Consider the following 14,141-nt stretch of genomic DNA (forward strand, 5'->3'; position numbering starts at 1 on the left):
TGGAAGCCGCCTCCCCGTGAGCAGCTGGGGAGCTGAAACAGGCCGGGCCACTCACCTGTTCGCTACGCCCTGCATGTGGGGCTACACAACCCCCCCGGGCTAACTCCCCTCCCAGGAGCAAAGACTGTCCAGGGGCTTCAACCTTGGGGGCGGTCTCTGCCCCCCGGCCCAGCAGCCTTGGGAGCCGGGGGTGGCGAGCTGGAGGGGAGCTGGAGCCCTGCGAGCTGACAGGGCTGCGGCCCGGGGGCCTATGAGGAGGAGACTAATATTCTCTTCGTGGGGCACTTTACACCTTGGCTTGGCTCGGCTCCCGCGGGAAGCACAGAGGTGGCCCGAGAAGCTCCAGCCTTGGCCGAGGCCGTTCCCAGCAGCACAGAGCCATGACAGCACGGCCTCTTGTCCTGGGGGTCGGGCGCGGGGCAGAGGTCTGACACCCCTCCGCCCCCAGTCTCTGGAGCGGCGGCCCCTCCTCTGGCAGCCCTGGGGCTGCCCCGCAGGGTCACAGCGGCCCGGGCTCCCGCTCTGGCTGATGACAAAGGGGCTCCTGCCTGACCACTACAGCTCCCATTAACACCGCGCCCTCTGGGGACCTTCCCCTGCACGGTGCCCTGCTGCCCGGCCTTGCTGCAAGCAGAGGGGTCCCCTCCCCGCACGAACTCGCCTGTTTACAGCAGCGCCTTGCGGCCCCGAACTTCCCACAACTTTCCCTGAGGCGGGGCAAGGCGCGGTCTGCTCGCAGCCTGCAGCGCCGGGCCCCGTCTAGCACCCCGCCCCAGGCGTGGGGGCGGGGACTCCCAGACACGACCGGCCCCAGCTAACACCCCTCCCCGGTGAGGGGAGCCAGCGGGAGACTCGGCCTTTGGCCCCGCAGCGCCAGTGCCACAGGCATTGTTCATTCCCCCTCCTCCATGCGGTCCGCTCACGAGCGGGCGATGACCTCGGGGCTGGCGAGTCCCCAGGCCCCCTGCTCCTAGCACGGAGCCGAGTTACTCCCAGCCCAGAGTTCACGTAGCGAGAGCGTCTCCGCAGCCTGCAGAGCCCCTGCCTCGCAGGGGAGCTGCCTTCAACGTTGCGGGTTAAGCAAATCCGCTGCCGGTTTGTGCCCGAGTGGCTCCCGAGGGCTGGGGACTTACCGACCAGCCATTCATCCTGCGCCCGGCCTCAGGGTTAATCCCGTCCCGCTGCAAACGGGAGACGACGTCCCCGGCCATTCGTGAGCCAACAGCACCTCCTCCCGGAGCTCACTCGCTAGTGTCAAATGGCGCCGTTTCCACCATCCCCTGCGCGCGCAGTAGCCGTGGGGCGACGCTTCCCGGGGCGCGCAGGCCGGCTCGGCGGCCTCGGGCGGGCTGCGTGGAAGAGCCAATGCGCGGCGCCAGGGGCCCCCGCGCGCTGTGTGTGTCTGGAGCTCTGGGGCGGGAGTAGAAGGTGCCGTGGGCGCCAAGGGCCGGCGCGCCAGCGCGTTCCCTCCGCTCTGAGCAGGAACAACGACGGGGTTGGAGGCCAAGCTCAAGCTGCTCCCTCGAGGCTTTTGACAACAGGCCGCTCTGGAATCCTGGCCCCTTTGCGCTAGGTTTGAGGCACCCTGGTTGCCCTCCTTTAAAAGCTCTGTAGCCTCAGGTAAGCAAATCAGGCCCTTCTCAAGAGCAGCTTTGCCAAACAGGGAGCTGGGGCTGCTCCCAGCCCCTCCCTTGGGTTGTCAGTTTGAACTGAGCTAAAGAAAATGTTAAGGGCAACAAGGCTCTTCGCCTGACCCAGTGTGAATCCTTTCCCAAAGCTGTCTCCACTTGCTGCTGAAGGCAGAAGAGCAGGTAACTAACAAAAATACTGGATTTATCAGCCTGCCCGATGTTGCCTCTTACCCATATATTTCCAAGATTACATTGCTTGTTTCTGTCTTTTCCAGGTTGCAGACAGGGAACAGCCAGCCAGCAGAACAGATACACACCACTTAACCACAGACTAATACCTCCTCCTTGCAGGCACAAAGGCAGTGTCAGATGCTCCGGATACACTTTACGAAGTGCCTGCAAACAGAAATCAAACACACACAGCATACACAAATGCCTACTACAAACAGAGGCTGGCAAGCCACTAGTGCAGATCCAAAGGCTGAGCCCTTCCTCCTTCTGTCTGCACCAGAAAGTTAGTAGCTGTATTACAGCCAAGCTGCAAGGCTGGCAAGCCACTAGTGCAGATCCAAGGCCCTGTGTCTGTCATGTGCAACAAAATACACTGCACATTCATGGAGAGACAGACTGAGCTCTTCAGAGAGAAGAGCATCACATCCTGCTGGTTGTTATTCCTTGTGCCCTTTCAAACTGGGTTCAAAACACACCGTTTAAAATGAATCAATGGGATACCAAAACAGGCCATTTCCCCAACTACCCAAACATTGGAGAGAGCAACCCTGGCTTCTACCTTGTATCCAGGCTGCTGTGTTTTTTCCAGACTGGTGCACAGTGTTTTACAGACCTTTTGAAACAAAATAAATGCCACGTGGTAGCAAAGGTGCCTGATTCTGTTGGTGCCTCACCCCCAATATTTAGGTGGATATGCCTGAGAGTACTTTGTTAATATTCTGTGAGTCAAATGGAATGTGCTTTAAAAGGTTACATCTTACCACTGGGCAGTCGGAGTGAGTCCCAACATTTCTCCCAACAGTTTGGTTTATTTGTTAAAGATTCCCCCCAAGTTTATCAAATTTGCCTCTTGTCCCTTTTAAATGACAGCTTTTACAAGCAAATACTATGGATCAATTTAGGGCCCAATCCTTCCAAGTGCTGAGTGCCCTCAATTCCCATTAATATCAGCACTGCCAAGGGCCTAAGGGGCAAGCTGGTGCAAGTATTTAAAGAAGAAAAGCCTGACATGTTTGAAAGGGTGAAAACTTTCAAACGTGTTTAAAAGGTCAAATCACTTCTACAGCATTTTAACTCCATATGATATTTAAAGCTTTTGCCTGGCAGTTTTAAAATGTGCAGGTGGGACAGCTAAAGAACTACAACCCTCCATTTGTAGTGAAGAGGGGGAAAACTTACTTGCCTGAGCCTGATTGCACCATTTTACTGCTAACTCAACCATTTTCCATGTTCTTAAAAACCGTAAAGACATTCTCCTTGCAGCAGAAAAACATGTGGTTTTCCTGCCTGTGCCTTTGAAATGACTTAGGGACTCTGGAAAATTAGGCAATTCATACTGGTTATAGAAAGTAACAGTTTATTAAGGTAGTTCATCCTCATGACATATGGGGGGGGGGGGGAAATCCCACAACTGTTAAGTAAACTGCTGCATGACAACACAAGAATGAGCATTTGCCTTAACTTTCTATTGCACACAATGAGATACCTTGGAAACAGCTGAAAGGGTGAATATTCTTTTCATGTCTTGAGAAATTCTTGAACAATAACAACACTGTACTAGCATCTACCAACAGGGATTCAAGATGTTTAGATAGCCCTGATTAAGTTAGATACTGCAGGAGGTCAAAAAATGTTGGCTATACACTTATGTGGAAATATGTCTGTCTGTTGTTTTAACTGGTGAAATTGCCCTCTTATGTGAAACCTCTGAAAAAGTTTCAGTACAAAAATAATCTAGTATGAAGCAGTGATTTTTATCCTGAATTATGTCAAATAATGTTTGGCATTGTTATACAAATCCTGGGACTCTTCCAAAATTACCCCATGCTCCTCCAAAAGTGTTACATCTCAGAAGCAAGAAGAAATAATACTCTACAAAACGTTAACACATCATGTACTGGTATTTTAAAAATATTTCTGAACAAAGGAAGTATAATTTACAAAAAGTCTAGGGCTTGTTACACAAATACAAGAAACATTCACCAACAAAAATATATCTACAAAAATACCATAATATTTATATCTAACTTACAAATATCCCCAAATAATGAATGGATTTGGTGCTGTTTTGCAGGACATGACAATTTACAAGAATTGGAAAATGAAAAGTAACTTCTTAAAAAGAAAGCAATGCCTGACTGAACCCTGGTTAAAGGTACTCAACCAAAAGGAAGATATGTTTGCACCAGTCACCCACACTATTTATATTTTCTCTCTCTGCTTCTGCTGTTTCTGCCTCTTTCCTTATGGTCTACTTTATTGCACCTGTCTCCACCGCTCTCTCTACATTTTTTCTCTCTGTACGCATCTGTGCTGTGGCTTCTGGTTTCATTTTTCCTGTGCTGCTCTTCACTGGGGCTTCGATTTTGTCGTCTTCTTATCTGCCTTTGCTTGTAATTGCTGTGACTTGTGCAAGAGCTTCTCCCGCTCCTCTCATCCTTGCTTTGGCTTCTGCTATCCCTCTCATTTCTTTCAGTTTCTCTCTTGTCTGTGCTGTGGTTTCTGCTTTTGGACTTTCTTTCACTCTCACAGGAGCTCCATTTGTTGTTCTCCCCAGAACTATCTTGCTTTAAAAGTCTACACTTCTCCCTATCTTTGTCCTTGTTACCGTGACTACTGGAGGGTTGTTCATAAAGTTTTTCCTTCTTAGTCTTTGTCTTCCCTTCTGAATCACTGCTGTTAGCCCCTGAAAACTTGTCTTTTTTTCTTTTCTTAGAATACATCTTCTTTTGTATGGCTTTGCTGTCAGTCTCACTATCACTGCTGCTTACTGAAGTCTCACTGGAGGAGGAGGAAGAGGAGCTGATCTTATGTTTCTTGTGTTTACGTTTGCTTTTCTTCTTTTGCTGCTTTTTCTTCTTTCTGTCTTTCCTCTTTTTCTTCTCCAGACGATCCAATTTCCTTTTATTTTGAAAATAAAAAAGATCAATCAAGCATTTAAAGATAGGTAAAATGTAGCACCACTGCCTTCTTGTGCAGTCAATACTTAAAACGACAGTACGCAGTAAACACGCAACATTTTTTTACGAAGCATGTTGAACTTTTGGCTTTAAATTTCTGATCTCAAACTAAACTGAAGTATTTAAAATGTAGCTCCCATTTAGCCATCCCTCAGAACTACAAAGAAGTAATTTTTAATGGACCACATTTAGGAAGGTGAGGGTAAGAAATGTGAACCTGGGCCTTACAACTGGTAGTGCAACCAGTTGATGTTTTTGAGCTGGCTCTGTTGGTTTGACTCTGTAATATAACAAGGAAAATTTTCAAAGGCACAAATAGCAGTTAGGCGCCCAACTCCCAATGGCCCTCAGTGGAAGTTAGGAGCCTATCTGCTACATGTGCCTTTCAGAATCTTCCCCCAATGTTAGTTCTCCAGAAAGCTGTTCTTATCATCTGTTCAGTCATAAACAGAGGTGTAAAATGTCTAGTCAACAGTACACTGTTCTATCAGGCAAGCAAACACATTTATTTTCATTTCAACTGCTTTTGCCCAGTTTTGTAATTTTAAGCCCTTGGTCACTCTTATTTTGTTAATTCTTATCAATGAGTCAGCCACTACATTTGACATGCTACCTAGACTGCCTTCATTGGATTTAAAACAAATTAAGAAGCTTAAAATCACTGAGGACCTAAACACTTAGCTAAACTGAAGCATTTAAAAATATACAGTAATTTAAACTGTGTTTGGGACATTAGAAATCCAAACAAAATTATTAAAGGTTAAATTACTGAAACCACATGCATGCATATATATATATAGAGAGAGAGAGAGAGAGAGAGTGTGTGTGTGTGTGTAATATACACACACACACAATTATCCCTCATAAATAGTGTAAACTGTTTTCCTTATTTAAAGTTAATTACACTTTTGGACCTCACAATGCTCACAGAGTGCTCCTTTAACTTTTCTTTAAGTTATTATATTTAAATAAATAAGAGTGATGTCTGTGTCATCTATCAGCCAGTGATTCAAAATTGGTTAATAAGGACACACAAAATTAGAGAAGAAATGTAAAACCTTCTTTCCCCTTCAGCATATGAAAGCAACAAGGCAGCAGCAGAGAAAAAACAAACTTTGTTCGGAAACCACAAAAATATCCTGCACTCCCTCTGCTGGCTAATCCTAATTCTAGGGCTATGGTAAACTGTAACACCACTGCTGATACACAGAAGAAAGGTTAAGTTTAGCTCCCTTAGGAACAAAGGAAGTACGTCAAGCTTTGCCAAGTGCAAAATCAACAAGGAAAGAAATGTAATTTTCAATCTTGGAAGAGAGCATGGTAAACAATGGAGTGTAAAATATTTTAAAATAGCAATTGACATTGTCCTCTGTGAGCTGATGCATATACAAAGTTAGTGTGTGTGTCACAGCATTCAAAGTTAAATATGAAGTGAAAATAAAGCCATTAAAACTGCATTACAATTGGATTACAAAATGATGAATAAGCATGCTGCATAATACGAAGTGTGGTAGTCAAGTGTAGATTAATTTAAATTGATTTTTTTTCAGTAGATGGAAAACTGTAGTTAAAAGCTATTGGCTATATATTGCTAAACTCATAGGAATAAGTGCCATGCAACTGCGATAAAATTACCTCAGAAGTTTCTGTTTTTGTTTAGTTGACAGCGATTTTAAAAATTCAACTTCTGGGTCATCTTCTCCTTCACTTGCAACAAATTCCTATAAAGAGAAAAAGTAATAAGATACCATATCCTTAAATAAAAATAAGGTGGCATTTCAAATTAATGATTCCTGTATTAAAATATTATGAACATTAAAAGGTGTGTGAGAATTTGATTTTATGTATATGAACACACACACATACACCCCCAATAGCAACCTTGAGAAAATAAGCAGTTAGCTTGCTACAAAGAGGGAATCTATATTGGGTTTAAAAGGAGTTGGGTGTCAGAGTACAGGAACCATATAGCACCATAATGTGAACACTATAATGTTTCCACAGGCTAAGCCATTTAGGGAAAGCTGTCCTGAGTTCTGTCTAGTGTAAGAGATGGAAGCATTGGTTGGTGGATGGGAAACTGCAAGTCCCACTGAACCACAAAGAAATTTAGGCAGATCACTTAACCTTTTTCTACATGAGCTTACTCACTGAAAAATGGGTGTTATACCCATCCACCTCACAAGTGTGCCATAATGCTTAAATTATTGTCTGTAAAGTGCTATACAAATACAATATGTTGCAACTGTATTTTCTACCCACAACGACAACACAGTACTAAAAATCAGGTCAGATTTAAATTTAGGAATTCTTAAGACCCCCTTCCTTTCGAATTACATGCATCTGGAATACCCAATTTCTTACGCTTCACATTTTTAATTTTAACTCATGAGCAACAACAGGGCAGAAACTAGGACATAAGTTCTCCATATGCGACTTTTCTAAAAAACCGGTGAGAACTTTGCAACACATTTAACACTAATCTCATAAACTAGATTGTCTCCTGAGTACATAATTTCCTGTAAAGGCAAAGAGTGCTGCGTATGTGCATAAAAAGGAACATAAGCAGTTGTCTGTTTACTCAGGCTTTTTAGGAAGGGTTGCAAGGTACGGTCCAGTCCCTGATTCGCAAGTCATCCCGCCCCCCGTACTTGGTTGCCTGGTAGTTCAGTTATCTTGCTATATGAGTGAGGTGGCTTTATGGTGGGCTTGCTATTTTGGATAGTGTATATAAATTATGCATTTCACATTTTTGTTAAGGCACCTACAAGTCTGAAATAGGCACTATGTGAAAGTCTAAAGAAGTACAATTACATATTTAAAGTCTTGTAAATAAAAATTATATAATAAAACTAAATTAACATAAAAAGCTTTAAATAGAGAGAGTTATTTTTTGCATGCTTTCCTCTGGTTTCATCCAAAGCCAGTTCAGGGGTAAGCCTGCAGGCAGCACGTATCACATCAGATGCATGTTGCAGGAGCGCAAATCATCCCTTCTGGGACATATTCAGTTTCTAGTCATCCAGAGGAGACATTTAATTTATTAAACTGTGGCCTTAAAAAAATCATTTCAGATTTGTCACTTTGGCTAAAACTAAGCAGCAAAACACAATACATTTCAAGGTATTTTCCACTGCTAGATCTATCCAGCTTTCCTATGGATATGCATATTGGAAAAAATGTTAAGTCGCAATTCACAAGCAATCACATTTAGATTTACAGACATTTTCAGCTTACTGATAAAAAGATCATTACCTGTGATGGATCATTTGCGGTCAAGTTTCTCCCCAGTACATTTTGTTTCAGTGCAAACCCACTGTTTCTCATCTCCGCTATTAGCTCTGAGGGGTGCATTGATGGCCCTGTTCACAAAAATCACAGTTTGAATGTATCATTTATATCTCTACCTTTTTTGGACTCCACAGTAGGAATTCAGTTGAAATTTTGTTAAGTAAAATCACAGCTAAATCAACTCAATAATCTTCTGCTGAGCAAATAATCAGATATGATTTTTTAAAACAGCAGTCTGGAGATTCAGAATAGAAAATAATTGCATTTTTCTTTAAGTGCAAGGGGATTCTCTTCTTATGTAACTTTGTCATGTTGAAAACAATATATTTAGGTATTGTCGGGTTGTATGCTTTTGACTGTAGTACAAAAAAAAGTATAGGAAGCCTAGAACAGACATATTAACTTAAAGACTTTTTAATACTTCCTTTCTCCAAAAGCAATAAGAAACCACACTTTTAAGAGAATATTATAGCATTTTTCATAACCATACAATACACATTTTAAAACTTTCACGTACATTTTTATTATTTTGTAATTGGACTTCTCTGAAATGATTTTTAAAGAACGAATTATATACCAAAGACTGTTTTTCTTCTAAAATATAATTGAGACCAGAGGTACATAATATGCATGTACTGATCATCTTGTTTACATTTTCTTTCAGTTTTGTTTTTTTGTTTTAAATACTGACTGAGGAGAGGCGGGAAACATCAACATGAGTTCTAACTCCTCAACATTTCTGTGCATGCTTGTCACTGTACAGATCAGAGCCATGGTGAGTATGCAATACCAAAAAGGCTATGTACATCTGCAAACAAAACATGCAACTATTGTCTGTGAAAGAGCTGTTATGATTTATTAGGTAAAAGATAGATTAATCATACTGATATAAGCCATTCACCAGAAATTCAACATACGTAGCATCTCAGTATGCCATCAAACCTTAAAGAAACTTACTAATATTGTAATATATTTTAATTACACAACTTGTAATGCCACATTAACAATTGGATGCAAAGGGGAAAGATTTTACTCTTCGGTTTTGTCTGAAACGGTGTCTATGCTGGATACCTTTTGACTGGCATTTTCAGAGAGATGTAATAACTGAAATGGCAGACATACTCTGCAGCATAATTAGGTGCCAGTGAGATAAACAGGCCAGCAGATAATGACCTCAGAGCCAGCCCTAGGAAGGGTAGGTGTGAGCAGCCCAGAGAGAGCATAATCTGGTCAAGATTTGGAAGGGATGTATAGGTCAAGAGCAGCATCTTGAGTCTGATTCTGAATGTGACAGGCAGAGAGAGTGTAACCGAGTCAGAACTGCTGCTGTAACCTTGCTCTGCTTATCCATATCTGCTCCTGATGCATAATCTTGGTACCTGCTTACACTAGATGGAAACCTAGCAACAGAATTTGGTACCAGCTGAAGTTTTAATGATGCATACAGGGAAACAAACAAAAAGGGCATTACAATAGCCTAAACAGGGCAAAACAATGACCTCAGAATGGGTGAGAGAAAGGCACACACACTAGCGCAACAGACATGAAAAGGCAGATGGCAGATTTCACCATAGCAGAGAAATCAAAATGTTTAATCAGACCAAAGCTCAGAAGGACACTTCTAAGCTAGCAAACATGAAATGTGGCTATGGAAGAGATACACCAACTGACAGAATAAAATAGTAATTCTAGATCTCCTGCCCTCTTCAGAATCTCACAGCATTTTACACACATTAAATTAATTAAAACAAGTTATCCCCAGTCAGCAGATAGGAGAAACTGAGGCACAGCAAATATAGGTAACTTGTCCAAATTTTCCCCAAGCGGGGGGGAGGGAGAGAGAATAAATGCATGCGCTAATTTGTTTTTTTATTATATAAAGGAGTCTGAAAGATTCTTAAGATTTTTTCCTTGTTTTCCTTCTTTTGCTGTAAAAATATCAGCAATTTCAAATCTTTGTCTTTCCTATTTTTGCTGGAGAACTAATGAGCTAGAGTGGAGTAGAGCTAGAGTGGAGCTCTCTGAGCCTTCCATTCATGGGCTACATAGGGTATTCAGCCTTTTGCAAAGAGATCTCTTCTCCCAATTGCTCACCTGGTATTTGAAGTTAAATAGGTGTTAAGGGAAAAAAGGCAAAAAAAAAATCCAGTTTTGAACAATCTGACTAAATCACTGTATTTCTCTTGGTACTTGTGATATCATGATTTTGTTAGTTACCTAGCCATCCATAAAGCAGCCTGCTATAGCTCTGTTTTTGTTGGCTCAGCTGCTGTAAAGTGGCCAAAGAACTGGTTTATCTGACCCCACCAAGGAATATTCTCTTAAGGGGCTTTTCTGGCAGCACTGACCTGGTGGCATGATGCCTGTGGCACAGGGGCACGTCAGACATGGGGGGCAGGGGAATGTGGCTGAGCTCAAAGCACTCCAACTATTCTCTAGACTGGCAGAGTGGCCCATAGGAGGTTGTTCAAAATTGCCATTAATCAGAGCAGTCTTTGGGGGGTAGCTGTCTTAGGCTACAGGTATGCTCAGGATCTGAGAGGTGCAAGAGAGATTTACAGCCCCCTTTCCCTCTCATCTCCTTGATCTCTTTGCTTAGGCTGTACCTTCTAAGAGGTACTCCTGAGGGACCTCTGCACCACTGAACATGTGCAGAATTCATGTCTGGTGCAAAAAAAAATTTTCAAGCAAAATATACATTCTGCCCAAGAAGTGCTGAAGTTCTACCTTTCACCCACCACAGGCCGCTGTGGCCCCAGAACAGCCAGCAGCCAGCTGCATTCATCACAGCACCCTGCCCGCAGAGCCAGCTTAGGACAGACAGAGTGGGGCACACAGGGCTGCTGGGGTTCAGAAGGGCTAGTGGCGGGGAAACAAATGGGGAGTGCACTCATGAGCTAGTGGGGTGACAGCATTGAGCCAGGGGCTGAATGGGAGGGGGGCTGAAGGGCCACATGGGGGTGGGTGGGGTGCAGGGACATGGGCAGATGTGCCTGACTGAATGGGAGAGGCTCGGGATGTGGGGAGGCTCACCAACTACCTAATAATTCCTCCCTTCCCTTGCAAAAAATCCTGTTCCATACTTCTCCCACCCACACCCAGCAACCCTCCAGGTTCACTCCCACAATCCTTCCCTCTCCCTCAGGTCCTCCATTACCCCCAACTCCCACAAGCCTTTGCACTGCTTCTGAGGAGTGCAGGAAATATGTTTCTGTATTGTAGTTCAAATGAATTACTCAAAGTTCTGTATTAATATGCCTAGTAAGGAATCTATTTGTCAAAAAAACATTACTTGCACCTTTTTTTTACTTTACTTGCACTGTGACAGACATACTTGCTGACTGGTATTTTGAAATAAATTACCAAAATAATCGAAACTGGTGTGATTATATTGTGTTATTTTGACAAATAAAATAGGCAGAATTTTATAGAGTTTTTCAAATTTTGTCTGCAGAATTTTGAATTTTTTGGTGCAGAATTCCCCAAGGAGTAAAGAGGTACAGTTCAGAACTGGGACCAGAGTCTTCCAGGATTAAACTTGTTTAGTTTTAAAAGATCTCTGGCCTTCTTTGCATATAATAATTTTTAAAAAATTACACTGTTTTCTTCTTTTGTCTAGTTGGCAGCCGGTATCAAGTGGAGTGCCCCAAGGGTCGGTCCTGGGGCTGGTTTTGTTCAATATCTTCATAAATGATCTGGAGGATGGTGTGGATTGAACCCTCAGGAGGTTTGCAGATGACACTAAACTGGGAGGAGAGGTAGATACGCTGGAGGGGAGGGATAGGATACAGAGGGACCTAGACAAATTGGAGGATTGGGCCAAAAGAAATCTGATGAGGCTCAACAAGGACAAGTGCAGAGTCCTGCACTTAGGACGGAAGAATCCAATGCACCGCTACAGACTAGGGACTGAATGGCTCGGCAGCAGTTCTGCAGAAAAGGACGTAGGGGTTACAGTGGACGAGAAGCTGGATATGAGTCAACCGTGTGCCCTTGTTGCCAAGAAGGCCAATGGCATTTTGGGATATATAAGTAGGGGCATTGCCAGCAGATCAAGGGACGTGATCGTCCCCCTCTATTCGACACTGGTGAGGCCTCATCTGGAGTACTGTGTCCAGTTTTGGGCCCCACACTACAAGAAGGATGTGGATAAATTGGAGAGAGTCCAGCGAAGGGCAACAAAAATGATTAGGGGACTGAAACACATGAGTTATGAGGAGAGGCTGAGGGAACTGGGGATGTTTAGTCTACGGAAGAGAAGAATGAGGGGGGATTTGATAGCTGTTTTCAACTACCTGAAAGGGGGTTCCAAAGAGGATGGCTCTAGACTGTTCTCAGTTGTAGCAGATGACAGAACAAGGAGTAATGGTCTCAAGCTGCAGTGGGGGAGATTTAGATTGGATATTAGGAAAAACTTTTTCACTAGGAGGGTGGTGAAACACTGGAATGCGTTACCTAGGGAGGTGGTGGAATCTCCTTCCTTAGAAGTTTTTAAGGTCAGGCTTGACAAAGCCCTGGCTGGGATGATTTAATTGAGGATCGGTCCTGCTTTGAGCAGGGGGTTGGACTAGACCTCCTGAGGTCCCTTCCAACCCTGATATTCTATGATTCTTCTTTGCATAAAAAGCTTATGGGAATATATCCTTATGCTGATTTTTGTACAAAGCTCCAATTGACTTTGGTTGGAATTTAAGGCCAGAGTTGTTACTTGAGTGACTGCTCAGAATCAGATAAACCCAAAAGTGTATTTAAACATCTCTGTTCTCTAAAAGCATAAGAAAACTAACTGTATTCAGCAAGTTATTAACTTTGCTGGGAAAAATAAGAACCCGTGGAAGGTAAACTTGAAAAGAAAATGAATTAGACTAGTATGAGATTCTACTTTTTTTAAAAGAAACTATGGAGCCATGCTCATAGCTCCACCAATCTGTAATATTTTAGATTGGAACCAGGTTCTACTATAATTATCAGCGCTTAAAGGAGGTAAGCAACATTAGATCTATAGGTATGTTACACTGAAATTATATCAAAGGTGCCTACAGCATATGGAAAGGTTCCCTTTTTTTAGTCTGTGTAAATTGAAACATATAAAATAAACATGATTCTTATTTTGCGATTCTACATAATTCTGGTTAGTGAAACTAGCTTAACCTGAAATTGACAGGTTTGCTCTGAAGACAAAGGAGAATTTTCTGCAAACTTTGAAGAAAACTGGTCAAACTAGTTATAAGTCTGTAAAAAATTATTAATTTGGAATTTTGACAAGTGTAACTGTGTTCTAGATTCCATTAGCTCAGAAATATCTGGTTAGTACCCCTTGAAAATTCCCATATATTTAAATCTACTGCAAACTTCTGCTCAGGTTACATTTGAAGAAACTGCTCTGAAATTACAAAAACATCACTAATGATGGTTATATTTCTGATGAAAGGTTATGGCATGTGTATGACAGATAGAGTGAAACAGGATGCCGGATGTTATGACCCTGGATGGAAATGCAGAACTATTTTGCTGATTTAGCTTGTAGCTAGATGAGGTGAATTTCATTAGAATCAACTAAGGAAGAAAAAAAAGCTGAGATTCTTTAAAATGATAGAGCTAAGAGGAGGACACGAAATCTTGTCGGGGGAAGCCCTAGGGATAAAACAGTGAAAAGAAGTTTGAATGAGGGTTAATGGAAAACTGTAAATAGACTCCTGCCTTGAAGTTTTCTTATACATATTACATTTCTAAAGCTGCAAAATAAAAGCACACCCCAGGAACAGGAGTAAATTCTCAACAAGCCCCTGCTGTGCAAGTGTACTGTGTTGTGGGGGGGGCAGTGTAGGAACCTCACCTATTCACAGTATGTTACCTAATAATGGCTGGTTGCAGTGTGTGTAAGAATCCTCGCTGTAGTTGCCAGATAATGGAGAGATTTTTCTGTCTTAAAAAGGTAGAGGCCTATGATTTTTGGATCTGTAGACTTGGTTCTAGTTCAGGTGTTGGTGGTGTATTTATTTAGTAATTGTAGCTGTGAGAACCAAAG

The 14,141-nt window shown here is 42.8% G+C and overlaps 1 protein-coding gene and 1 long non-coding RNA gene across 3 annotated transcripts in view; one reads left to right on the top strand and one right to left on the bottom strand.

Moving 5' to 3' along the window:
- The first annotated feature begins 1,333 nt into the window (after positions 1–1,333).
- LOC140895304 (uncharacterized) lies at positions 1,334–2,045 on the top strand. The gene is made up of 2 exons (XR_012154163.1): positions 1,334–1,620; positions 1,907–2,045. It is a non-coding gene; the product is annotated as an uncharacterized LOC140895304 (long non-coding RNA).
- Positions 2,046–3,202: 1,157 nt separating this feature from the next.
- CIRSR (corepressor of RBPJ and splicing regulator) overlaps positions 3,203–14,141 on the bottom strand; it is a 45,156-nt gene continuing 34,217 nt past the window's right edge. For both annotated transcript variants that reach the window (XM_073305889.2, XM_073305890.1), the window contains 3 exons: positions 8,078–8,184; positions 6,458–6,543; positions 3,203–4,763 (listed from right to left, as the gene is read on the bottom strand). In XM_073305889.2, coding sequence (XP_073161990.1) covers positions 4,061–4,763; positions 6,458–6,543; positions 8,078–8,184 — 896 coding nt within the window. In that variant the 3' untranslated portion in view covers positions 3,203–4,060. The remainder of the gene's footprint in view (positions 4,764–6,457; positions 6,544–8,077; positions 8,185–14,141) is intronic.

Source organism: Lepidochelys kempii, chromosome 11 (genome assembly GCF_965140285.1).
Source record: "Lepidochelys kempii isolate rLepKem1 chromosome 11, rLepKem1.hap1, whole genome shotgun sequence".
Classification (NCBI taxonomy): Eukaryota; Metazoa; Chordata; order Testudines; family Cheloniidae; genus Lepidochelys; species Lepidochelys kempii.